General features: G+C 44.4%; 1 protein-coding gene across 2 annotated transcripts in view; it reads left to right on the top strand.

Moving 5' to 3' along the window:
* Positions 1–14966: 14966 nt before the first annotated feature.
* LOC147028042 (uncharacterized) overlaps positions 14967–23591 on the top strand; it is a 46532-nt gene continuing 37907 nt past the window's right edge. The window contains exons 1-2 of one of the 2 annotated variants that reach the window (XM_085878005.1): positions 14967–15026; positions 21277–21323. In XM_085878005.1, coding sequence (XP_085734131.1) covers positions 21302–21323 — 22 coding nt within the window. In that variant the 5' untranslated portion in view covers positions 14967–15026; positions 21277–21301. Of the gene's footprint in view, positions 15027–21168; positions 21324–23591 lie in introns of those variants that run through there. The other variant, XM_085878004.1, reaches the window with a different exon arrangement.

The raw sequence follows: 23591 nt of genomic DNA, 5'->3' as shown, positions 1-23591 counted from the left end.
CAGAGACATGGTTTGGATTGCATGTCGTCATCACATCTTGGAGATAGTCCTCTCGTCAGTATTCACTGCATCCATGGGAAGCACAGATGGGCTGAAAGTTGGACTTTTCAAGCTCATTGGCAAAGTGTCAACCAGAGTGAATTTGTTCTACCCGAGGAAGAGCTCTTTGATGGCCTAAATAACCTGCATGAAGAGGCAAAAGACTTTTACAAGACTGCAATCAGTCATGCTCAACCTCGTGATGATTATTGTGAACTGCTTCAGTTAGCACTTGTTTTTGTTGGTGGCCCTAGCTTCTATGTTCCAAGCTTTCGTGCCCCAGAAACACTCCATAATGCTCGCTGGATGGCAAAGGCCATATATTCACTGAAGATGATATTGTTTCGGAACCAATTTAAGCTGACTTCACGACAACTCAAAGGCTTGATGTCAGTGTCCCTCTTTGTTGCAGTTATTTATGCCAAGTTCTGGCATGAAGCATCCAATGCCGAAAGGGCACCAAGCAATGATATGATCTTCCTTTCCCAGCTGCAGGAATACCCAAACAGCATCATAATGAAAGCAGCATCAGAGCCAATGCTTCGTCATCTATGGTATTTCTCTAAGCACTTGGGAGCATTGGCACTTTTCGATGACTGGGTCTCTTGTGAGACAAAAATGGCAATGACTGCCAATTTAAAAAAGAAGCCAGCAGAGAAAATCTTTAAATGTCTGGATGGAAAGTCTTTCAACTACGCCATGCCACTGGAACAATATGTCAGCCAACGTTTTCTAAAAATCTTTGATTTGCTGCTAATGGATGGGCAAGAGGAGTCACACAACTTCCTGGTCAAGCAACCACTATTGTAGCCAGAAGATCCAGTCTATGTGAAGTTTAAAGAGGCTGTTCAAAGACTCAAAGTGATGAATGACACTGCTAAAGGCCCAGTCACACCTTGACGTTTTAGCCAGCTTATGCCGATTTTTGGAAAATTTGTCTAAAACGCTGGTACACGTCGAATACGTTATGGGTAAGTTTTGATAACATTGAGAGCACGCTGAAAAACACTGCCATACGTCGTTGTACGCTGGCTTTAAACGTTGTACTTTTCGGTTGTCCTCAAATTTTCCATGCTTGAAATTTTAAGACTTATGCCAGCGTATGACTCACACGTTCCGCATAACGCTGGCCATTAGTTGTAGGCACGTCACGCGATCGTTGACACACGTCGACACATGTTACTTGTGAGTTACTCATAAGTCGAAACACGTCGAGGTAATGTTTAGCGTACCCGAAACTTATTTCTAACCTATGAGTTACGTGTTGTACTCACGTTACGCGATCGGTGACACACATCGACACACGTTACTTGTAAGGTGCTCATAAGTCGAAACGCATCAAGGTAATGGTTAGCGTCAGTGTTCCAGACTCCCTGGTTTTTTTTTTCTTCCTTCCTTCGGTATGATGGTGATTTTGACACTTCGATTTCTAGTGCGGTTATAATATAATATAATATAATTAATAGGCTGCCGCTCAACGATTTAAATCATAACCGCACTGTACACTGAACACAGTCATACCGAAGAAAAAAAAATCGGTAGTCTGGAACACTGACGCTAACCATTACCTTGACATGTTTCGACTTATGAGCACCTTACAAGTAACGTGTGTCCATGTGTGTCAACGATCGCATATCGTGCGTACAACTTATTCCCATCGCATGCGGAGCATGTGTCATACGGCAAGTACGTCGTAAAATTTTCAACATGTTCAAAATTACAAGACGTACTCCACTTACTACGACGTATGATAGCGTACTTTAGCGTTCTATTCACGCACACCAAACTTACCCATACCGTATTCGACGTGCGCCAGCGTTTTAGACGCATTTTTCAGAGGTCGGCATACGCTGGCAAGATCGCCAAGGTGTGACTGCGATGTTGACACTTCCATTTCTGCGGCGGTTATGATTTGAATCGTTGTGTGGCAGCCTTTTCATAACCTACGCCACGTCATCGTCGGCGATGCGTGCAGCGCGCTATGCATAAGTTAGACTATCGTTGGGCATAGTTTGTGAAGGCCGACAACAGGTTCAGCATTCGTTGGTATAAGTTATCTATAACACAACGAAACGTTCTGTGTCCGTTACGAATACGTTATGCATAAGACCAAGTCGTTATGAATACGTCTGAATCTTTAAAAAAAAACATCAAAAGTTCAACGTAAGCCAGCGTTTTACATACATTTTAATACGTTGCCATTGCTGGCTAAAACGTCAAGGTGTGACTGGGCCTTGAGCGCGGCAAAGCACTCATGACAGCATATAATGGCATTTTGACCCATGATGAGGAGCAGGTTCAATACCTGTTTCAGGTTGTGGCTGCCCACCGAAAGGCCAATCCAAAGCCTACTAAGGCCACTTTAACAATATAAGTGACATTTGAATTAACTGAACATTGAACTATTGACATGATATATTTCTGTAAAGACATTGTCACTGTATTTTGATTATTTAATGTTTAAAAGATCAAGCATTTTTTAGAATAGTATACTACATTGTGCAAATTACGTGTATTTTGTAAATATGAACCAAAATTGTGCCAACTTGAGGAACCCCTAAATATCATGGAATTTTGTTCATTTTTGACCTATAAGTTCTTATGGGGGAATTGGAACAAAGGCAAAATCAGGGAGCAGCAAAAATCAAACTTTCATTTTTTTGGAACAACCTAGTGGACAGACATGGAACGTGGAGTGGGGACGTAGATCAGCGATATAATTAAATGGAACTTGCATTTGAGTAAGGGATGGCGGGGAGCACGAGTTAGTTAGGGGAACGTAGCTCATGGAGCATCAATGTGGTGTAAAAAAAAAGAAAGAAAAAAGAATGAAACATGAGTGAATGTGGGTCAGTGGGCCCGAGTGAATGGAGTGAATGTGGAATGCATGGTGCGAACGAATGATTAGGGGGAGGAGTGAATCCCACCCAAGGGAACCGGGGTTAGTGTAATGATAGTTAGCGGGTTAGTTAAATTAACCAAATGGATGTCGTTTGGTTGTTGGTGTTGAACGAAGGCACGAAACCTTTTGTAGGGTGCAGGAGTCTATTGACCGGCTGGGAGCCTGGCTGGTGAAATATGCATACTGAGTAGAGGGCACCCTGGGCACCGAAGTAGTAGGCCATGGGTCCAAGCGACCGAGTTAGTGTCAAGGGCACGGGTACCCACAGGAAAGGGACCCGGAGCGCCAACATGCCACGTGGGCATCGACAGGCAAATGCCAGGAAGGGCATTCCCCACGTTCATAAGGAGTAGGTAGGTTCGGAGACAGCCTCAGCGACCCGGGGGTGCCGAAGATCAAGTTCGGCAGGTGGGTAGCCCTGCCAGTGGAGCCACGCTGCCCAGCCACGAAATTGTGCAAGAGCACGGGAGAAAATTTGCGGGCCAGGCCCAAATTAATAACGAACACCAACACAGGCGACGGGAATCGTGGTTGCTAGAACCGATAGTTTAAAGAGACAGGCGTGTTGGAAAGCCCCGGGGACAGATTAACGTTTAATAAATGCGAGGATAGATAGGAAACGTGTACCCCTTCGCACCATCCATCCCTTCGCTGTTCGTAGGCCACTGGACTCGCCTTGGAAATTTCTGAAACTTGTGGGAGTTATTCTGAGGCTGCATTGGGCCTTGAGACAGATTTGCTTGTCTCTTCCTCAATCCTCTCAAAAGGGATCTTAGGGATTGGGAATAGACAGTCAGGACAGGTTAGCCGAACAAAGACAATAAGGTGGTTAGGGACAGACGTAATTATTAAAAAAATAAAAATAAAAAAAGTCTAAATTTAGTTGTTTTTTTGTCACAAGCTAATGGGGTGGGTATGGACAAGGACAGGCATAGGCAATAGGTTGGGGGGAGACTGTAGGGTAGGACCGAGCCCGTCTTCGGACTGGCCAACGCCACCACACTCTCTCCACAACCTCACGAGACCACACCGAGGGCGGCCAGCTTCATTTGCCGACCTGTTGTTGTATCGAACCTTACCTGGTCTGCATTTACCATGCTTTATCTGCCTTTGCCTTCACTCCATTTGCCATACCTGCCCATGCCTTTATTTGTCTTGCCATGTCACTCAACTTACCATGTGTGCCAGGACCATCTTTGTGCAAGTGTTTGCAAGGACTGCCCTGCAGGCAGCCACGTTACCAGAGACTGCATTTGTGCAGCCCGGACATCTTCTTGTTGTATAAAGGCCAGTTCAAATGGACTGTGAGACGGCGTGTGGCGTGCCGTGTTAGGGTGAGTTGCCTCCAGTAGCCAGGGACAAAATAAATAATAAAAACCAACAAGCAAAGGACCATTGAGGGCCCTGAAGATGCCTGATCATGGATTACCTGCTGCTGCACTCATCCCTGAATGTTGCCTTTATTGCTCTCTCCTTAAGTCACAGGTCCTGGGCCATGGGTAGTGTAAATGTTAGAAATATATATCATTCTGGCCCACCTGTTGTTTGTTTAGTTCCGGCAATGTAGTTAAGTTGCCCGAATGAGTCTGTTAGTTTAGTTACACAACGCGCTCGGTTATTTATTTTTGGGACATGTATTCAAAATGTCGCACTCAGGGATCCGTAGGTAAAATGTACGAGGGGAACCTACACCTGCATGCCACACAAATGCTAACGACTCAGGTCGAATCTAGCAAAAGGGAGGGGGGTAGTGTTGCATTTCTCGGAAGCGCATGCATACAACAAATAGTTGTCCCGAGTTAGTTATCCCATTATTGTACGTGTAGAAAGTTCCCTACCTTTTGTCGAGTGGGCCAGCAGGGAGTGCTTTGCGATGGGCTATTAGTTAGGTTATCAAATCATTTTTCCCCTCCATTCCACTTCCCACTCTTCCTCTTTTCACTCCTAAGGTAAACCTGCCTCGCTTACCCCTCGTCTCGCTTACCACAGCGTGACGATCCACTGTGCCTTCTGCCTCGCTTGCTTCCCTCGTCTCGCTTACCACAGCATACCACCGTCTACCCGGAGCCTCGTTTTCCGGGCGAGAAACCAGACATGGGCGGTGAGTCACGTATGCTTAGCACCCAGGTGGGCGGAGTGTACCGGCGTCTGGCCGAAGCCCGACCCAGGAAGGCGGACCAGGTGAGGGGTCAGAGCAAGTCGGAATGCCCGACTCGGACAATGACGTCGGATTCGGCATGGCCCCTCCCCGAACTTCTGGCTCTATAAAGCACGGAGAAAGCTCCCATGTAAGAAAAGGAATGAGGAATAAAGGAATTGAGGATTTGAAGGAGGAATGAAGTGTGTTGAGAATTGTAGAAGAAGTTAGTGTTCCTGCATCTCGTCTCCACCCACATTATCTCGACAAATCGCCTCCTGCCGATTGCTCCACCTTCGCCCTCTGGACTCCTCCCTTCTCCGCTCAAGCTCCTCCTGTTCGGAACACAATCTCCACACGTGCGGCTGTGGCCGGAACAGCGCGGCTATTGTCGGATGCCGCACCATGGAGCATCCCACCCCGAAACACCCAGATTACCTACAACAACAAAAACTACAACCTCCACCCCCTCCCTCCCTGGCTGCAAGAATCCTTCACATTTGGGGTTTCTTCTTTTTCTGTGTGTGTGTCTGAGTGTGCTGGCTCCTGTCTGTTAAGTAAGCCTGTAGAACATCTTTTATTGTTGTTACTGTGAATAATCTCGCGTCAAGTCTGCACTGTGTCTGCTTTAGTAAGTTGCTTGTGTAATTGTCGCACCCCTCTCCTCTTTCCCTGTGTTACATACCCAATAAACCTTTGTTGTGCCACATGCTTTTCCTCGCTTGCTGTAAATAGATAATTGTTGTAGAAATGTTCCCAGCTCGCCTTTGTCTTTTCCCCCATTGGTCCAGCGTGGTTCGAATCCTAGGTTAGCCGGGTCTTTATTCCCAACGGTCCGTTCCTTCCAGCCAGTACGTCCTTGGCAGTGTCGCTCGGCTGCATCCGATCCGGAAAGGTGATCCGATCCGGTAGAGTGATCCAGTTCGGACAAGGCATACCGAGGGCGTGGTTCCCCGGTGGTTAAACTGCGTGGTTAATTAGGTAACCCCATTCCATAGGCGGGAGGACCCTAGGTCACGCGGTTGAGATATTGGCGTCCACGGTTGGTTAAGCGACCCGCCATGTCACGGAATTATCCGTGAGCGACGGCGTACAATTCCGAGGAGTCTAGTGGGAATCGACGTAGCTTCCCCCACCGAGTGGTCCACTCACCCGACCCCGCCGGCCCGCAACAAAATAATGCATTCCATGTTGAATCGTAGGTGTACAACCATTAACCTTGTACTGTAGTAATACACTGCCTAACAACCACAGAAATAATATATGACAATTCCTGTAAAGATACGAAGGCAGAAAAAATTCAAAACCTAATCAGGTTATCAGAATTATATGCAGTACACTTAGTTTTCTAACAATTATGGGTGATTAAGGCATTGCTGGTATGTCACCGTCACATGCACGGTAACCACCTAATAACCATAACCGCATTTGACCGCATAACTATAACCATAACCGCATAACTAACAAAATGGAATGTTTTTATGAGGAAATAAGAAATCTAGTGCAAAATAGATCGGAAATTTGACTTTTTGGACGAAAGGGGGAATTCCTCCATTTCTGGGAATGGGTCCCCCCCCTTTTTTTAAATAGTCCCTGTAATGTTTTAAACATTGATCTGAGGGCTTAGGCATGTACAGTATTAGGCACGAATAGGAAATCATGTATGGGGAATCATTCATGTCACCAGATTTGACCTTGAATCAAAGGGTCAAGATCAAACAGGCATAAAATTGGCCAAAAACCTATGATATTGACCTTTATCTCAAGACATTGACCTTGGATGATAATAACACCCTCTCCATTAGATTGGGCAAACCCAAAACTATCAGAATGCATACCAAGATCATTGGAATCGGCCTAGTATTACTTGGTGTATGACAATATTGGTTTTCGCCGATATCGAAACAGCCATCTTGGATTTGGGTAGTGCCACCTACCACACCCACCACTGGCGCAACTTAAGAATTGGGTTTCTGGGATCTGCCTACCCTACTCTACACCACTGGCACCCTTAAACATCTGCACCTTCCATGTTGAATAAAAGTCACCTTGCTCCTGGACTAAGGGGAGTGTTTTTTCGGCAAAAAACAAAACAAAAAATTGAATTCTTTGTTTTTTTAAGTTAGATTTTTTTTTAGTCGCTCTTTAGTGCCTCAGCTCTTGTAGCTATGTGAAAGCTAATATTAAATGATCCCCAACCCCATTCCATCGTGGGTGTAGGCAAGTGTTTTAAGTCCCCACCAAAAAAACTAGAAAACAAAACAAAATTTGATTTCTTCAAAATGCCAACAGGATTAGAACAGCAGCGGGCAACACTGGGTACCCCTGCCAGTATTACATACCAGCCACTTGTCCCACTTGTAAAGATTATTTTCATTGATCAACACTTTCTTGGGGATAACAAAGCAGCCCACAGACATTGAGAGACTTTACAAGGATTTATCTTCCCCTCAAAATCACTCTCTGAAAATGTGACGTCATAAAACATGTGTGATTGTGCACAATTTATGGTATACATCCTGTGGGATGTGTTGGCTGACTATCGCAAATGGCATAAGGTACATGTTTCACACAATAAAGTGGGTATAAACATTCAAAGGTTATACTGAACTGTACATTGACCTTTACCTTTAACAAGACATTTGAAAATAAAGTGAGATGTTGCTCACGGCACAAATTCCAGAAATGTTGCATATGGGTGTAACCATCTCACTGCCATTGGAAGGTTCTCAGCAGCCAGTTGTGCTAGTCAATTCATGTTGAATAAGTTTTCTTTATCATGTTCTGAGCAAAAGAGGTGATGAATTGTGCAGTGCATGCCATGTCTGCCAAGCTTGCATTTAATAATTTATTATTACTCGTCAATACCCATTCCCTCAAAGGACAAGAGGATTTATTTTATGAATTGACATTGTCTTCCCAGCCTCAATACCCCCTTACTCTGGCAGGGATAAGTGGTTCAACCACTTGCATAATTGCACATGCACATGCGCAGGCAAAGGTCCCAAGTCATCTCCCCACACTCCCAGGAGTCGCAGGGGAGGAGGGTGAAAGTGATTATTTGATGCCTATGACCTGACCATGGCTACTCCAAACACAGATGCAAAATTTGTGGGAGGTCAGTCAAGCCGTTTTCGATTCTATAAAGAATGGACATACAGATCTACAGACATTTGCCCTATTTTAGTTAAATTTACATGACAAAGGTCATGTACCCATCGTGATGTTTCAGTGCTGAAGTCTTGTGTCGGTTTTATCTTCTTGTCTGTTCATCTTCATCCCCTCGAGTCATGTGTTCACCTCTGGACGTAAAATGTGAACCAACGTCGGAGGACTTCTGAATTCTTTGTTTAAATCCAAACTTTCAGAGGCTTGAGATGAGCAGGGCTCGAGAAACAGAGCTAGAATTAATATTTATTGCACCAGTTAAAAGTACATTTACATGGTGGCCTGAGGTGTGAAAGATGTGGTGATCTTCAAATGTTCTGGTATGACACAAAACAGCTGGAGTGAAGATCTTAGCAGAGGAGAAGGAATGAACGAGGATGATGAGAAAATACAAGAAAGCTGCTGTTTCTCCCCTGATGGATGTTTCACTTGCTTGGTCCAATACAACGTGTACTAGCCGATGTGCGCGACATGACGCAACACGACCATCGGCAATGAATCTTGCACAAACTCGCTTTGTTGTCGACTTCCGCACACTACACAACTGTCGATGCCACTTGTCCAAAAACAAAATGGCAATGAAGAAGGAATGCAGGAAGAGCATGAGAATGGTGAAAGCTCTGAGCACTGCTGCTTTGGCATGAGTGCTGGTTTGTCACCGACTGTGCCAGGAGAAAGAAACGGCTGTGGGTAAAGCCGTGGGTGGAGAGAAGGCTTCTCAGGGATTATTCAACAAACTTGCTGGTGGAACTTGCTGGAGAAGATAAGTGAACTCGCAAGCACTTTCGGCACGCATTGCACTGCAGGGCGAGTGCACTCTACACCGTGAAGTTCCTGAGGAAATTGAGGACACCACGAATGTGGTCCCTGGTCCCACTGAAGCTGTTGTTTTTGGCACGGTCTTTGGTCCGACTCGTCTTTAGTGAGGGGGGAGTCAGTAAGAGTCATTAAAGCTCAATGCAACTCTTTTTTTGGAAGGAGGAAGCTACAGGGTTAGGCTGTGTCACAAACGCATGTTGAACAGCGTGATACCGGGTGCCATATCCGTGGTCGTTGGTCCCATCAAATTTGTTGTGATAATTCTTTTCAATTTGCTGGTTGATAATGATGGTGTTTAAACCAGGTGATGATGATAATGATATTTAAACCAGGACAAATTAAATCTCACTCACATTTAAAACACAATGACTTCTTGTAAATTAAGTTTGGTTGATTAAAATTATTCCTTCACATCGTCTCTCCAGCTGTTGATGGTGAAGAAGAAAGGATTTCCTGATGTCAAGCTGCCACAGCCTCAAAAATGGCGCAAAATATAAGAGGCAGAAAGGAGTCATCTGTTGTCGGCGTGGTTGTTCAGCCAAACAAACGGAATCCACTTCATTCAATGGTCTTGGTGGTGTAGAACAAAAGTAACTATTAAATATTGACGTGTTGAGTGACTCGTGAATATAATGAGAAAGTTGCATGGAAAAGTGTGCTTTGAGCTCGTAATCGCTTCAGGGTGATGAGCTCTCCTCATGCCCCTGGATCTTTTCGTATCCTCCACGTCTATTGGCTCTCTGAAAGGACTTCACTGATTGGTGAATAAAGTTCACAGGTTTGCTTTCTTCCTGATATCAGCGAAATGTAAAGAAATATTCATCAGTCACTACACTGTTATATTCGGCATTGTCTTTGGTCCAACCTGTCCTTGATGAGAGGGAGGTGGCAAAGCGTGCCGCCTCGCCCTCGCCGTGTGTGTGTGTGTGTGTGTGTGTGTGTGTGTGTGTGTGTGTGTGTGTGTGTGTGTGTGTGTGTGTGTGTGTGTGTGTGTGTGTGTAGCTTTTATCGTATCTGTGTACCTATTATGGTTTTGTGCAGAATTTATGAGCATATTGCAGCTGAATATCTATATTGTAGTGTCCTGAATTTGAAGATGTTTATTCATTCAATCCATTCTCAATGAAGGATTCCTGCTATGGAGATGGCGTGCGGAAGTTATGTCAAAACGAACCTTTTGTTTGAATGTTCATTTTCTGGGTTTTTATAGATTTAGTGATTGCAGAGTTTACAGAACCCTCACCATTTTGCATCACGCACATCCCACAGGCAAGGAGTGGTTCACCTTAGCCGATGAAAACGCCATCAATCGATTTTGGACATCAAGGTCATTAAGGAGAAATAATCGTTCAGAAAGTCATTGCGACCAGTTCACAGTGAGTGCTGGTTGATTGAACCCTACTGGAATGGTGGAAATATACCCCCAACCCCCACCACACCGTCCCTACCCTCACCCCATCCTGACTCCCCTTACACCCATTTAAAAATTTTAATTTGGTTATGAAAAAATATAAAAGAACGAATGCATCCATTTTTAGGTTATTTCTCCAAAATAAGCTCATAGAATGGGTCCCGGTGTGTGGCCGTTTGTCCGTCTGTCCGTCCGTTAACATTTGACTGAAACATATTCTCCCCAAAAACCACCTGACTGATTATGGACCAAATTTGGTACGATACATCAGAACAGTAAAGTCTCATGGGGTTGTGCTCCCCATCTGGATTTGCCCGAGAGAAGAGGCTGAAAAGGGGGGTTTCGCCTCAAATTCGGCTACTTCCCCCTAATCCCTCATTTTCACCCCACCTGTTGGGAAAATAACTATCAGTCCCCCACGGGGGGGGGGGGATACCAAATTAACTAATTCATCACAGGAGATACCAAAATTATTAGTATCTCCTGTGATGAATTAGTTTTATTTAGTTATGGCAATTTTGAAGAGTGCTCTCTTTTTAATAGGTACCATTTTAGTGCCCAAACACAGTCATCTTTATTTACTTTATTTTTTATCTTACTGCTGGGCTTTTCTGTGAAAAGCGATGATTATGATTTCTAAATGACAAGTGGTGGTTTTCAGATGCATGTCAGAAAGATTTTCCCAGGCGTTTGCTGAGATTTACTTACGGTTTAGCATCACGCCAAACACTGGATATCTAAATGAGTTGATGGTATGGGGTGTGTCACATGATACTTGTCATACTATGGAGCCACTGAACCAAGAAAGAACACTCCTGCTTTTGAAATCATCAGCAAGGTCATGGAATCCATCATCACAGTTGATATGAAATCCTTCCTTTTTTCCCACAACCTCATCTCAGATCACCAATTTGGTTTCAGACCAGGTCACTCCACCTTCGACATGCTGCTGAAACTCACCCAACAATAGATGGTGGCCCTCAATATTAGACATGAGATCAGAGCCATCTCTCTGGACATATCTTGTGCTTTTGATTCAGTCTGGCATCCCACCTTATTCTCTAAACTTTCTGCCTCTGACATCCAAGGCCAATTCCACACTTGGCTGACTGACTTCCTTTACTCTTGTAGCCATTGTGTGGCAATCAACGGAATCCTTTCATCTCCTCTCTCTGTCAAGGCTGGAGTGCCCCCAAGAAAGTGTTCTGGGCCCAGTCCGATCACGATCTTCATCAATGATCTCTCTGACTGTGGAAAATCCTCTTTATCTATTTCCTGATGACTCCGCCCTCTGCCGTGACATCCCTCATCCTTCAGACAGCGAGATTGCAACCTCTTCTCTCTCTTCAGACCTTAAAAAAATCCCAAGATGGTAAAACTCTTGGAATATGTCTTTCAATCCTGACAAATCTCTCACTCTCGCGATCTCTGTTCGAAAGAACCATTCCGCAAACCCTCTTATCTACTTTCTCAACAACCGTCTCAAAGAGGTTCAGTTACTCAAACTCTTGGGTCTCACTCTCAGCCATGAACTCTCTTGGGCAAGCCACATTTCAAAGTTGGCCTCCAAAGCCAGATGCCTACTAGACATCTCCGTTGAATAAAGTCCTTCCTGGGCACAATTGAACTCCTACCCTCCTACAAGGCTTTTGTCTACATCTTGATGGAGTACTGCTCTCCCCTCTGGGCTGGCTCTCCTACCTCACATCTTGCTCAGGTTGGTGCCATAGAAACAAGACCTTCAAAATTATTGGTATCTCCTGTGATGAAGCTGAGTCTATTGGCTTATCACGTCGCCATCACAGACAGGTCAGTGGTCTCATTGTCTTCTTTTGTTTTTTATGTTGAAGGCTCCAGTCATGGACTAAATAGTCCTTATCGAGGTCAGACCTTGAATAAAGAGAGATAAAAGAGAGAATGTAAAGTGAGGAGTGAAAATGAGTGAGTAAGAAAAATGTGTGATGTTTGTTTGAAAAGTGTGTGATGTTTGTTTGCAAGAAAGAGAGATTAAAGCGAGCACCGTAGCTTTAGTTTGAGTGAGACAGAAAGTAAGACCAGTAATCCTGATACGGAGAGTGTAAGATGGTTCCGGGCACCACTTTAACGCTCCTAATTCAGAATGGTAGTACTACCCTGAGCGGTTGCTGTCTACAACCTACTCCCTAAAAATTCTCCCTTCTGGTCTTGCACCCTTTGCTCTTTCCATGCTTTGTCTCCTCAGGTTTCTGCAGGTCACACACAGTTGACCATCAACCCCCTTCTGGTGGAACTACCTCAATCCAGGATCAGTGCTCACCTCCACTCATTTGTTCCACTTTGGTTCTCTTTTTTTTTTTTACCATCTGTGGAACCAACTTCCATATTCTCTTCAATCTCATTATTCTTTCCAGGTCTTCAAGACATCTGTTCACCACCATATCAGATCATCCTCCATCCAAAACAATGATCTTTTCTGCTCTCGTTAACCCCTTCCCATACCCCCATCCCAACCCCCTCCTTACAAAATTCCAGTTTTCTTCTGTATCCATCTTGTCCACCCCATGCATCCTCTCCTAATCCCCATTCCTCCTCTCATCCATTGCTTATCCAAATCTCCCTCTATCTTGGTATTCTACTCTACTGTTGGTGCCCCCATCTCTCAACGGTTATTTTTGTCCCGGTGTGTGCTGATCCATTCAGTATACTAGTACTAGCTCTTCCGTGAGCTTCAACTACATATTATACAAAAAGAAAAGATAATAATTTGGACCACTGGACCTGCAGCTTATCTAGGCCTGGCCTAATGTTGTATCCCAAATTTGGTAGCATTCTGACGAGTATGTCTGGAGAAGAAGATTTTTGAAGAAATTTACTAAGTCGGAAATTTTGACCTACTTGAAGTCATATGACCGGAATGAGCTTTGCAATTCTTGTAACTAATTATCAGGAGAGGAATATTTCGCCAAATTTCAGCCGAATTGGCCAAGTGGCTTGGCCAGAGAAGTCGCAAAAGGAGACTGACAGACGGACGGTGTGCAATGACAATACATTATCTGGAATGTAAATTCCAGATAAGTTAACAAGGACACATGCCCGTCGCTTCACCTTACTTTTTTTATCCCCCACCAACCAACGAAGTTGGTGGGGGATAGAGAAATGGGTTCCGTCCGTCCATCACATTTCGTTTCCAGAGCTTAACTCCAAATCCCCTCAAGATATATTTACGAAATTTGGTACACATATCAAGCAAGTGGTGAACTGGTGCCTTTTGATATTTTCTAATTGATAGGTCACATGGTTTGGCAGCCATGTTGGATTCAGGAAAAATATGAAATAATGTTTTCTCTGGAATCACATAACCTAACAAAGCGAAAATTTGCAACTATCATCTTCCATCATGTCTGCATACATAGTAAAAATTATAACGTCACAAGTCACATGGTTTGGCGGCCATCTTGGATAGAAAAACACACCTCATCCGATTAACACGAAACTTCACACACGTATTCCACTGGAGGATTGGAGGCAGAATGGAAACTCATGATGTCACAGGTCACATGGTTTGTCAGCCATCTTGGATTGAAAATTAATAAATTTTAAAAATCTTCTTCTTCAGAACGGCTGGACAGATTGAGGCAAAATTTAAAATACACTTTCCCCAAGACATCCTTTCAGAAGTTTGTAAATTTCTAATTGATAGGTCACATGGTTTGGCGGCCATATTGAATTTACCCTAAAACTTTCAAACGTATTCTTCTCCAGAACGGCTGGTCAGATCAAGGGGAAACTTCAGATACATATTGCACACGCTTAGGGAATATAAGTTTGTTAATCCTCATTTACTATGGCGGGGGATATCGAAGACTTTGTCTTCAACGGATGCTATTTTCCTGGTGATTAACATGTCTGAATCAGAATTTGATTCGGTTATTAAAATGTATTTCCCTTTTCAATCTACCCTGTTCTTTCTTTTTTTAAAGTGACCCAATCATTCCCACCTTGTGGGGTCAACCGAGGAAACGTTTCTTGCTGAAATCTTTGTGGAACCGGTTGGTGAGTCATCACGTTCAACTGGAGGTGGTGCCTGGTGGGTATTGCGAATTTGTTAATGTTGCCGGCGAGAGCTCGCCACTCTTGATGAACGACACCGTGGAATCTTCAATAGCCATCCAGCACCTCATGCCGGCAGATGAGACGCCCAGTTTAACGTCCATCCGAGGGATGACGCACCCATTGATGAATCACCCTGCCTGTGAAACACTGGGATGACAGTCTAGAGCTGGGTCGGGATTCGACCCCAAGCTCAACAGTTTAGCTGTGAGTGTGTCCCTCTAGGATATCCTGCAGCCTTGCCTTGTATTGAAAGGTATCTTAAAGGAAGACGTGTGATGAGTACGTTTTGAAACGTCTGGGATTTTCTATCTGAAATAGGGGCCCAAGTCAGCTCGGTTCTAATTCACCGCCCCCCCCCCACCACCACCAACCCCCATTTCTTTTGTCCCCGCCCTCAGGTTGTTACTTGTTTCAAGACTGCTTTGGTTCCACAACATTGGCACAGCCTTTCCCTCCAGGTAAGGAATGCCCAGTATGGTATTCAACTCTCTCTCTCTCTCTCTCTCTCTCTCTCTCTCTCTCTCTCTCTCTCTCTCTCTCTCTCTCTCTCTCTCTCTCTCTCTCTCTCTCTCTCTCTCTCTCTCTCTCTCTCTGTGTGTGTGTCTGTGTCTGTCTCTGTCTCTGTCTCTTCCTGCGCTGCTGAAATGTTCCAAAATAATAAATAAATGTAGTGTGTGAGTCAGGTTTTAAATATTTTCCAGGCTTTCGCTATTTTCCGTGCTGTGGTAGTGGTGTATTTATTCACTCTACACGTATTCGTGCTGTGTATATGGGAAGTATTTCAATGGATTCGCAAAATTATTATTAACTAGGAATTGTTAATATCAATTGTTTAGGGTCCTAATTCCTTAAAAAAAAAAACTGACCTCCAGAATAATGATAATAATCATTGTATGAAAGGTGGGAGGAGCAACGAGAGGTGGCAGAAAGATGACCCCCCGCCCCTCGGTGTGCGTGTGTGTGTGTGTGTGTGTGTGTGTGTGTGTGTGTGTGTGTGTGTGTGTGTGTGTGTGTGTGTGTGTGTGTGTGTGTGTGTGTGTGTGTATGTGTTATGTGTATGTTTGTGTTGTGTGTATGTCTTATGTGTTGTGTTTGTGTATTAGTGTATATGTGTTGTCTGTGTGTGTGTGTATATGTGTAGTGTGTATTAGTGCGTGCCCGTACGTGTGTGGCTGTACGTGCAAAAATAAAAACTTTCAGACCGCGTGCCAGAAACAACAACCACACAGGCCGTTCCTTCGCTCTCGTGTGGCCGTACATACGTGGCCGTAAGTGCAAAAAACAAAAAAAAAACTTTTAAACAACCACACAGGCCGTTTCTTCGCGCTCGTAAACGACGACTGGATTGGTGCATTGTGTTTATCCATAAATGCGCATAAGAAATCGAGAAATTATTAGAATACAGTAAGTCATCATTATCCGGAAGTCCGTACGTTGTAACCCGTAATGGGGAACGCGCTCGAACTTGGCCATAACTTGGGAACCACTTGTCCGATTCATTTCAAACCTTGAAAAGGCAAACAAACAGAGATTGCTGGAATTATCGATGGATAGAAGAGAGATACTGTGGGTGCAAAACACCAAGCAACGTGTCCTGTCATTGGTAAACAGTGGCGGATATCGAGGGGGGGGTTGGGGGGTTGCAACCCCCCCCCCCTTCAGCTGCTGAGTACCCCCTCACTCAACCCCTCCTTCCATCAACCATCCCTCCCTCCCTAAACCCTTACCTCCCTCAACCCCCCCCCCCCCCACCTTCCTCCCTCCTTCAACCTCCCCCCCTCGTATGGGCTTTGTACTGTTGGCGCTCGAATGGGTATATTGCCACCCACCCACCTTGCCTCAAAGCCAAAAATGTCAAACCCTCCCCCCCCCTTGTCTGAGACCGAGATCTGCCCCTGGTAACTGAGGATCTTCCCCATCGGCCACGCCTACGCAGCAACGTGTCTTGTCATTGGTTGGTAAATAAATGGCCATAACTTGGGAACCACTTGTCCGATTAAAATCAAACCTTGAAAAGGCACATACTCAGGTCCCCAGCAATATACCTGGCAAGTTTCAATTAGATCGGACCAGTGGTTGTCGAGAAACAGCGGTCACAGACAGACAGACACACAGACATTGCTGGAATTATAGATAGATAGATGTGTGTGTGTGTGCGTGTGTGTGTGTGTGTGTGTGTGTGTGTGTGTGTGTGTGTGTGTGTTGTGTGTGTGTGTGTGTGTGTATATGTGTTGTGTGTGTGTGTGTGTGTGTATATGTGTTGTGTATGTGTGTGTATATGTGTTGTGTAGTGTGGATGTGTATATGTGTAGTGTGTATTAGTGTGTATGTATTGTGTGTGTATATGTGTTGTGTGTGTATATTTGAAGTGTGTATGTGTATTGTGTGTGTGTGTGTGTGTGTGTGTATATGTGTAGTGTGTATTAGTGTTTATGTATTGTGTGTGTGTGTGTGTGTATATGTGTTGTGTATGTGTGTGTATTAACGTGTGTGTGTGTGTGTATATGTGTAGTGTGTATCAGTATGTATGTGTTGTGTTTGTATGTGTTGTGTGTGTGTATGTGTGTATATGTGTTGTGTGTGTGTGTATATGTGTAGTGTGTGTTGTGTTATGTGTGTATATGTGTAATGTGTGTGTATATGTGTAGTGTGTGTGTGTATTCGCAAGGACAGGTCAGATATGGGAGCATTAGTGTGTATTAGTGTGTGTATATATAGGTCTTGTGTGTATGTATTGTGTGTGTGTATGTATGTGTAACGTATATTGAGTGTGTGTATATGTGTTGCGTGTATGTATTGTGTGTGTGTGTGTATGTGTTGTGTGTGTGTATATGTGTAGTGTGTATTAATATGTATGTGTTGTGTGTGTGTGTGTGTGTGTGTGTATGTGTTGTTTTGTGTGTGTGTATATGTGTTGTTTTGTGTATGTGTATTAGTGTGTATGTGTGTATATGTGTTGTGTGTGTGTGTGTGTTATGTGTGTGTGTGTGTGTTGGGTTTGTGTGTGTGTATGTGTGTTGGGTTTGTGTGTGTGTGTATATATGTGTTGTGTGTGTGGGTGTGTGTGTTATGTGTTGTATGTGTTGTGTGTGTGTATGTGTTGTTTTGTGTATGTGTATTAGTGTGTATGTGTGAATATGTGTTGTGAGTGTGTTGTGTAATGTGTGTATATGTGTTGTGTGTGTGTGTGTGTTATGTGTGTGTGTTGGGTTTGTGTGTATATGTGTTGTGTGTGTGCTTGTGTGGGTGTGTGTGTTATGTGTTGTATGTGCATATGTGTAGTGTGTATGTGTTGTGTGTGTGTGTGTGTGTGTGTGTGTGTGTATGTGTTGTGTGTGTAGTGTGTATTACTGTGTATGTGTTGTGTGTATATATGTGTTGTGTTTGTGTGTGTGTATATGTATTGCGTATACATGTAGTGTGTGTGTGTGTGTATTCGTCAGGTCAGGTCAGGTATGGGAGCATGCGACAGCAGCGCGTCGCTGTGTCCGTTTTCCGCCGGTGCTCCAGGGGCCTCCGTCTGGCCATCCCGCAGGCAGATGCCTGGCCCATCCACATCACCTTGAGATGCCGATCAACCTGCTGCAACCACGAGGCACGTGATCGGCCCATTGGCCTCCTCCACTCACGAGACTCCCTCGCTGAGAGAATCTGGTGAGCAGGATCAGCGTCAGGAAAATGAGCCATGTGTCCATACAGCTGCAGCTGACGCTCACGGACGATGCAGGTAACAAATCTCATTTGAGTCTCTCTCAGCAACCGCTCGTTGGACATAAAGTCTGACCAGCGATAGCCAAGGATTCTCCGAAGAGACCTGGTACCAAAGGAATTAAGTGTCCGTCTCGGCTCCTTGGTCAGAGTCCAAGTCTCGCATCCATAGAGCAAGACTGGAATCACAAAGGACCTGAAGACTCGGACTTTCGTCCTCCCGCGCAGGTACCGGCATCGCTATACCCCATTATCCAGTGAATTCATGACTCCCCAGGCCCGATACAGACGTCTATTCACCTCTGACTCACAGCCAGGGAGACATGAATATCACTGCCAAGGTAAGTGAATCTCTCCATGACCTCAACATCCTCACCACAAACAGACACAAACAGGACAGCAGCATCCAAGATGTCACCGAAAGCCTGGATCTTTGTTTTGACCCAAGAAACCCGTAATCCCAGCGGCTCCGACTCCTCATTCAGCACCTCGAGGGCCCCCAAGAGGATGTCTAAAGTCTCCGCAAAGATGACTGCAACATCTGCGAAATCAAGTCAGAGATCTTGACATTCCCAAACGATGCACCGCAGCTTGATTTCTCCGACATCCTCCCCAGAATCCAGTCCATACAAGTGCTGAAAAGTGTGGGGGCCAGTACACACCCCTGACGAACTCCAGTAACAACTGGAAATAAGTCAGAGATGGAACCACCACACTTCACAGCACTCTCAGTACCAGAGTAGAGTTGAGACATCAGATCAATCAGTTTTGGTGACACCCCACGAAGACCAAGAATCCTCCAGAGGGCATCCCGATTCACTGAATCGAACGCTTTACAGAGATCAATATAGGCTGCAAGCAGCCCCTGCCGAAACCCTCGTCTGCGTTCGGTGAGGACCCGAAGAGCAAGGACACAATCAATCGTTGACCTCTTTGGTGTAAAGCCTGACTGCTCTGGATGCTGGTGCTCAAGCAGATGGTGGCGAACCCTATCAAGAATTATCCGAGCAAAGAACTTGCCTGGAACTGAGAGCAGCGTCACCCCTCGGTAGTTGTTGCAGTCTTAGCGATCACCCTTCCCTTTCCAGAGAGGGACAACAAGGTCCCCCCTCTTCCAGTCAGTTGGGATGATGCCTGTGTTCCAGGCAGAGCGCAGAACTGCATGCAACGACACAAGTGCAGCATTTCCACCAGCCTTGAGAAGTTCACCATGGATGCCACAGATCCTTGGAACTTTACCCCATTTCAACCGGTTCACCGCAGCCAGTGTTTCCACAAGCGAAGGTGGACCACAGTTGATTGGAGGGTCAGCAACAGGGATTGCAACACCCCTGACATCCAACTCGACAGCTGGTGGATCAGCCTGGTACAACCGCTTAAAGTAACCGGCCCAGCGGGCCTTCACTTCAGACTCCTCTGTCAAGAGCCTACCACCCTCTGCTCTAACTGCAGTGCTCTGAGGGACGGTCTTGGACGAACGCAATGTGTGAATTCTCCTGTAAGCAGGACAAGAATCACTTGACCACAGGTGATGCTCTACCCCCTCACAGATTCCTCGCACAAAGGCCTCCTTGTCCACCCTTAGCGCACGTACAGTTTTAGCCTCAGCTCCATGAACAGCTCACTTCTGCCGTTCAGCCTGGCCCTGCGACTCTGGTCAATGGTATCCAGTGTCCCTTGAGAGACAAAATTTTTCTTCACCTTACGGTGAGTTCCAAGACATCCAACGGCAACATTAAGGACGGTTGTCTTGAAGGCACTCTACAACTCTTCAGGACCTCCCAAAGCACCCAGACACCTCCAAGTCTCCAGTCAGTTTGTTTGCAAACTCCTCAGCTACCCTGTCATCCTTGAGCTTGTGTGTGTGTGTGTGTGTGTGTGTGTGTGTGTGTGTGTGTGTGTGTGTATATGTGTTGTGTGTGTGTGTGTGTATGGGTGTGTGTGTGTGTGTGTATATGTGTTGTGTGTGTGTGTGTGTATGGGTGTGTGTATATGTGTATGTGTATGTGTATGTGTGTGTATGTGTGTGTGTATGTATATATGTATATATATATATATATATATATATATATATATATATATATATATATATATATATATATATATATATATTTGTAGTATGTACACATAATATCCTGATGATAACATTAACATTTACACTCGCCCACTACACCTTCCACTGGGGTATCTTCTTGTGCGGACGTTCAGAATCCCGGTCATATAACCAGGCAGGACTGGTGGGGTTGGGGGTATCTTGCCCCCCCTCTAGTTCCAAGGATCTGTGATGGTTTCGGTATCCCAAGGACTGATTTATACCGTGTATCGATGAGACTTCCACATCAGATACTGTATATGTGAATATAAGATCAGTTTCGCAGATCTTGTACCATTGCAAAACTGTGACCACAGACAGCATCATGTGTATCAACTAGTTTAACTGGAAAATGTTTTTCTTTTTTCCCTTCCTCTCATTATTTTGTCAGAATTTCAATGATATTAAATTTCATTGACACGTTACCATGGGGTTGATGAAAAAAGGGAGGGGTGTGCCAGCCATGCCACACGGTTATAATTAATGGGTCTTGCACATTTACTATTTGGATGGGAGAGTTACACCTTTAATGAATTATTTATTTCATGGACATTGATTGATAGGTGTTGTGAAGATCATGTCCTTTTTGAGGTTAACTTGTTTGATAGGGTTGGCTTCTTAATATAACCTAGCTGTGGTTGTTAAAAAGATACAACTTGAATGAGCGAGGTTTGAAGAGCACAGGAAAGGTTAATACATGGAGGAAAATCGTGCACTTGGTGGTGGGTGTGGCATTGACTGGGTGGCAGGGCGTCATTCTTTGGGCAGGGCTCTCATTTCTCTGGATGTCGTGTGACATATATATATATATATACACACACGGATTCATCCTCCATTACCCTGACTCACCCTAATTCAGCCTAACACAACCTGCACCTCTTTCTTTCTCCCCCCTCCCCCCATCGCAGGTTGTTCTGAACTTATTGCAGCATCATGAATCCAGACAAGAAATGCGGTGAGTTCGCTTCTCTGAAATGGTGGACGGTGTTATATACCGTTTGGTTATAAATTTTATTATATGTCATGTAATATTTAACAATCACACTGAGAACTGCCAAAAGACTCGTTGTCTAGTCTGGTTGTAGTTCTTATTGTTGAACAAAAGCACTGGGTGTTCGCCTGGGCTCGGTTTCCATAAACATAGCCATTTCCAACTTTCCGCAGTGGGAGTGGTTAATACAGAAAGCACTGTCCACATCAGGAACTAATAAATGTACGTACAGGGTTGGGGGGGGGGCAATCAATGTATTAAAATGGAGCAGGAGGTGCACATTCTGTCATGTTTTCTGGCATAATAAATACATGGCTCCTTGCTCAGTTCACCAAGTCATTTAAACCTATACATCCGAATCCGATTACAATTTAATCATCTATCACGAGTTTCACTTTACTTGCATGATGTCATCATTTGAAGATACAACCCCTTCACAAACAAAATGACAACTATGACGTCATCTGAACTATGTAGTTTGTCTCGGGGTAGGTTGGTTCTTGTTTTTGTTTTTTTAGGGTTTTTTTTCATTTTTAGAAACGCATGGAATGATCAGAGGAACCCATATCAGGAGGATAACATGAACAAGGTATCAATTCAAACCTGTGTTACCTTTTCAACTGTGCAGGTGTTCACTTTACATGTGTGATGTCCTTGAGGACACAATTTGTGTTTTCAAAGCTGGCCACGTCATTTTCCCTGATGGTTTGCCTTACCCTCGGCAAGAAAACATCATTGTGCATCATATATGTGGCCTTCTGTAGCAGAATTCATCCTCAAGGCTAATTAAATCTACCAACAACATGGCACCTTGCCAGAGTGGAACATGGGAAAGGCCACATTGCTGACCAATAACGTTGCACCTGCAGGTGTGTGAGAATGGGAGGGGCTTATATCTGACCAATAATACTGAACATCTGGGAATGTGGAAAATGGAAGGTGAAGTTGGTTTGACAGGGGGGAAACGAATTCAGCAAACTCATGATGACTTCATGAGATGATGACTATGGGGTGAAGGATGAAGTCGCGCGTGGCCTGGACACATATGTGTGAGAGCCGGCTATTGTACCAAAAGGAAAACACAATCCTCGGGGCATAGGTGGGGGTGAGTTGGTGAGTTGGAAAGTGATCAAGCAAAGATGGAATTCATGAATCAGTTTATCAAAAGTAAAGATAATGAACAACTCTGTAAGACAACTCGTATACCATCGGTGATGGTATGGTGACAAATTACATGACACACAGTCATCGTGGTGATGATTACCACTCAATGCCTATGTGTAAGTGAGTGTGGTAATGTACAAAACAAGCCAATATAAAACCATGATCGGACTTCAACACTAAGCTCGATCGATCCTTTACTTCTTCGCGAAGTAATCCGTTATGTTTGACTGCCTCAAACTCTTGGGCATCTGGTGCATGAGAAAGGATTCAAACCGGTCATTGTATTCCATTATGTTGGCTGGGCAATCCTCCACCGAAAGACAGTATCGGCCGAATATTTGGCTGAGCCGACATTTGCCGAAACCAGATGATGAGCACGTCATCGACATCTTCAAAGGACACACATTTCACGCATTTCACACTTCCCACCGGCCTCACAATCTTCTCCACTTGTCCAAATATCTTGCCCTTATTCTTCAAGATATCGTTCAATGTCTGCCGTTTGATGTCCAACTTCTCAGCTATGTCTGTTTTCTTCATCAGTGGATTTGCCTCACAAAACTGGATAATGTCGTATTTTTCTTGGTAGGTTTTAGTTGTAAGCTTACGCTTAGTCGCCATTGTCCTGCCTGCAGTGCGATCAACGTGTGTACGCAGTTATAAATAGCCTATCACTGGCGGTGTACACCAATGAGCGAGCATCACGATTCCATGAAATTGGGCTTTTCAAGAGGCAGCAGTTCCGTGTGACGAGTTAGGAGTGGTAATTTACTTGAGTTTCCATTACGTGGGAATGGACAACATCTGATGACTTAGACGAAGTGACGACTTAGAGATGACGACTTACAGAGGGATGACCCTTTATTCAAAGGGATTTAACATGAGATAAATTCGGGACTTTTTGACGCTGCCGACTTAGGCGAAGTGACGAGTTACACGCTACCGACTTACACCTAGTCTACTGTATATATGTATATATATATATATATATATATATATATATATATATATATATATATATATATATATGTATATATATATATATATATATATATATATATATATATA

This window comes from Eptatretus burgeri, chromosome 4 (genome assembly GCF_056783735.1).
Source record: "Eptatretus burgeri isolate ZD-2024b chromosome 4, Ebu_testis_v1, whole genome shotgun sequence".
NCBI lineage: Eukaryota > Metazoa > Chordata > Myxini > Myxiniformes > Myxinidae > Eptatretus > Eptatretus burgeri.
This window is presented reverse-complemented; position numbering and strand designations above follow the sequence as displayed.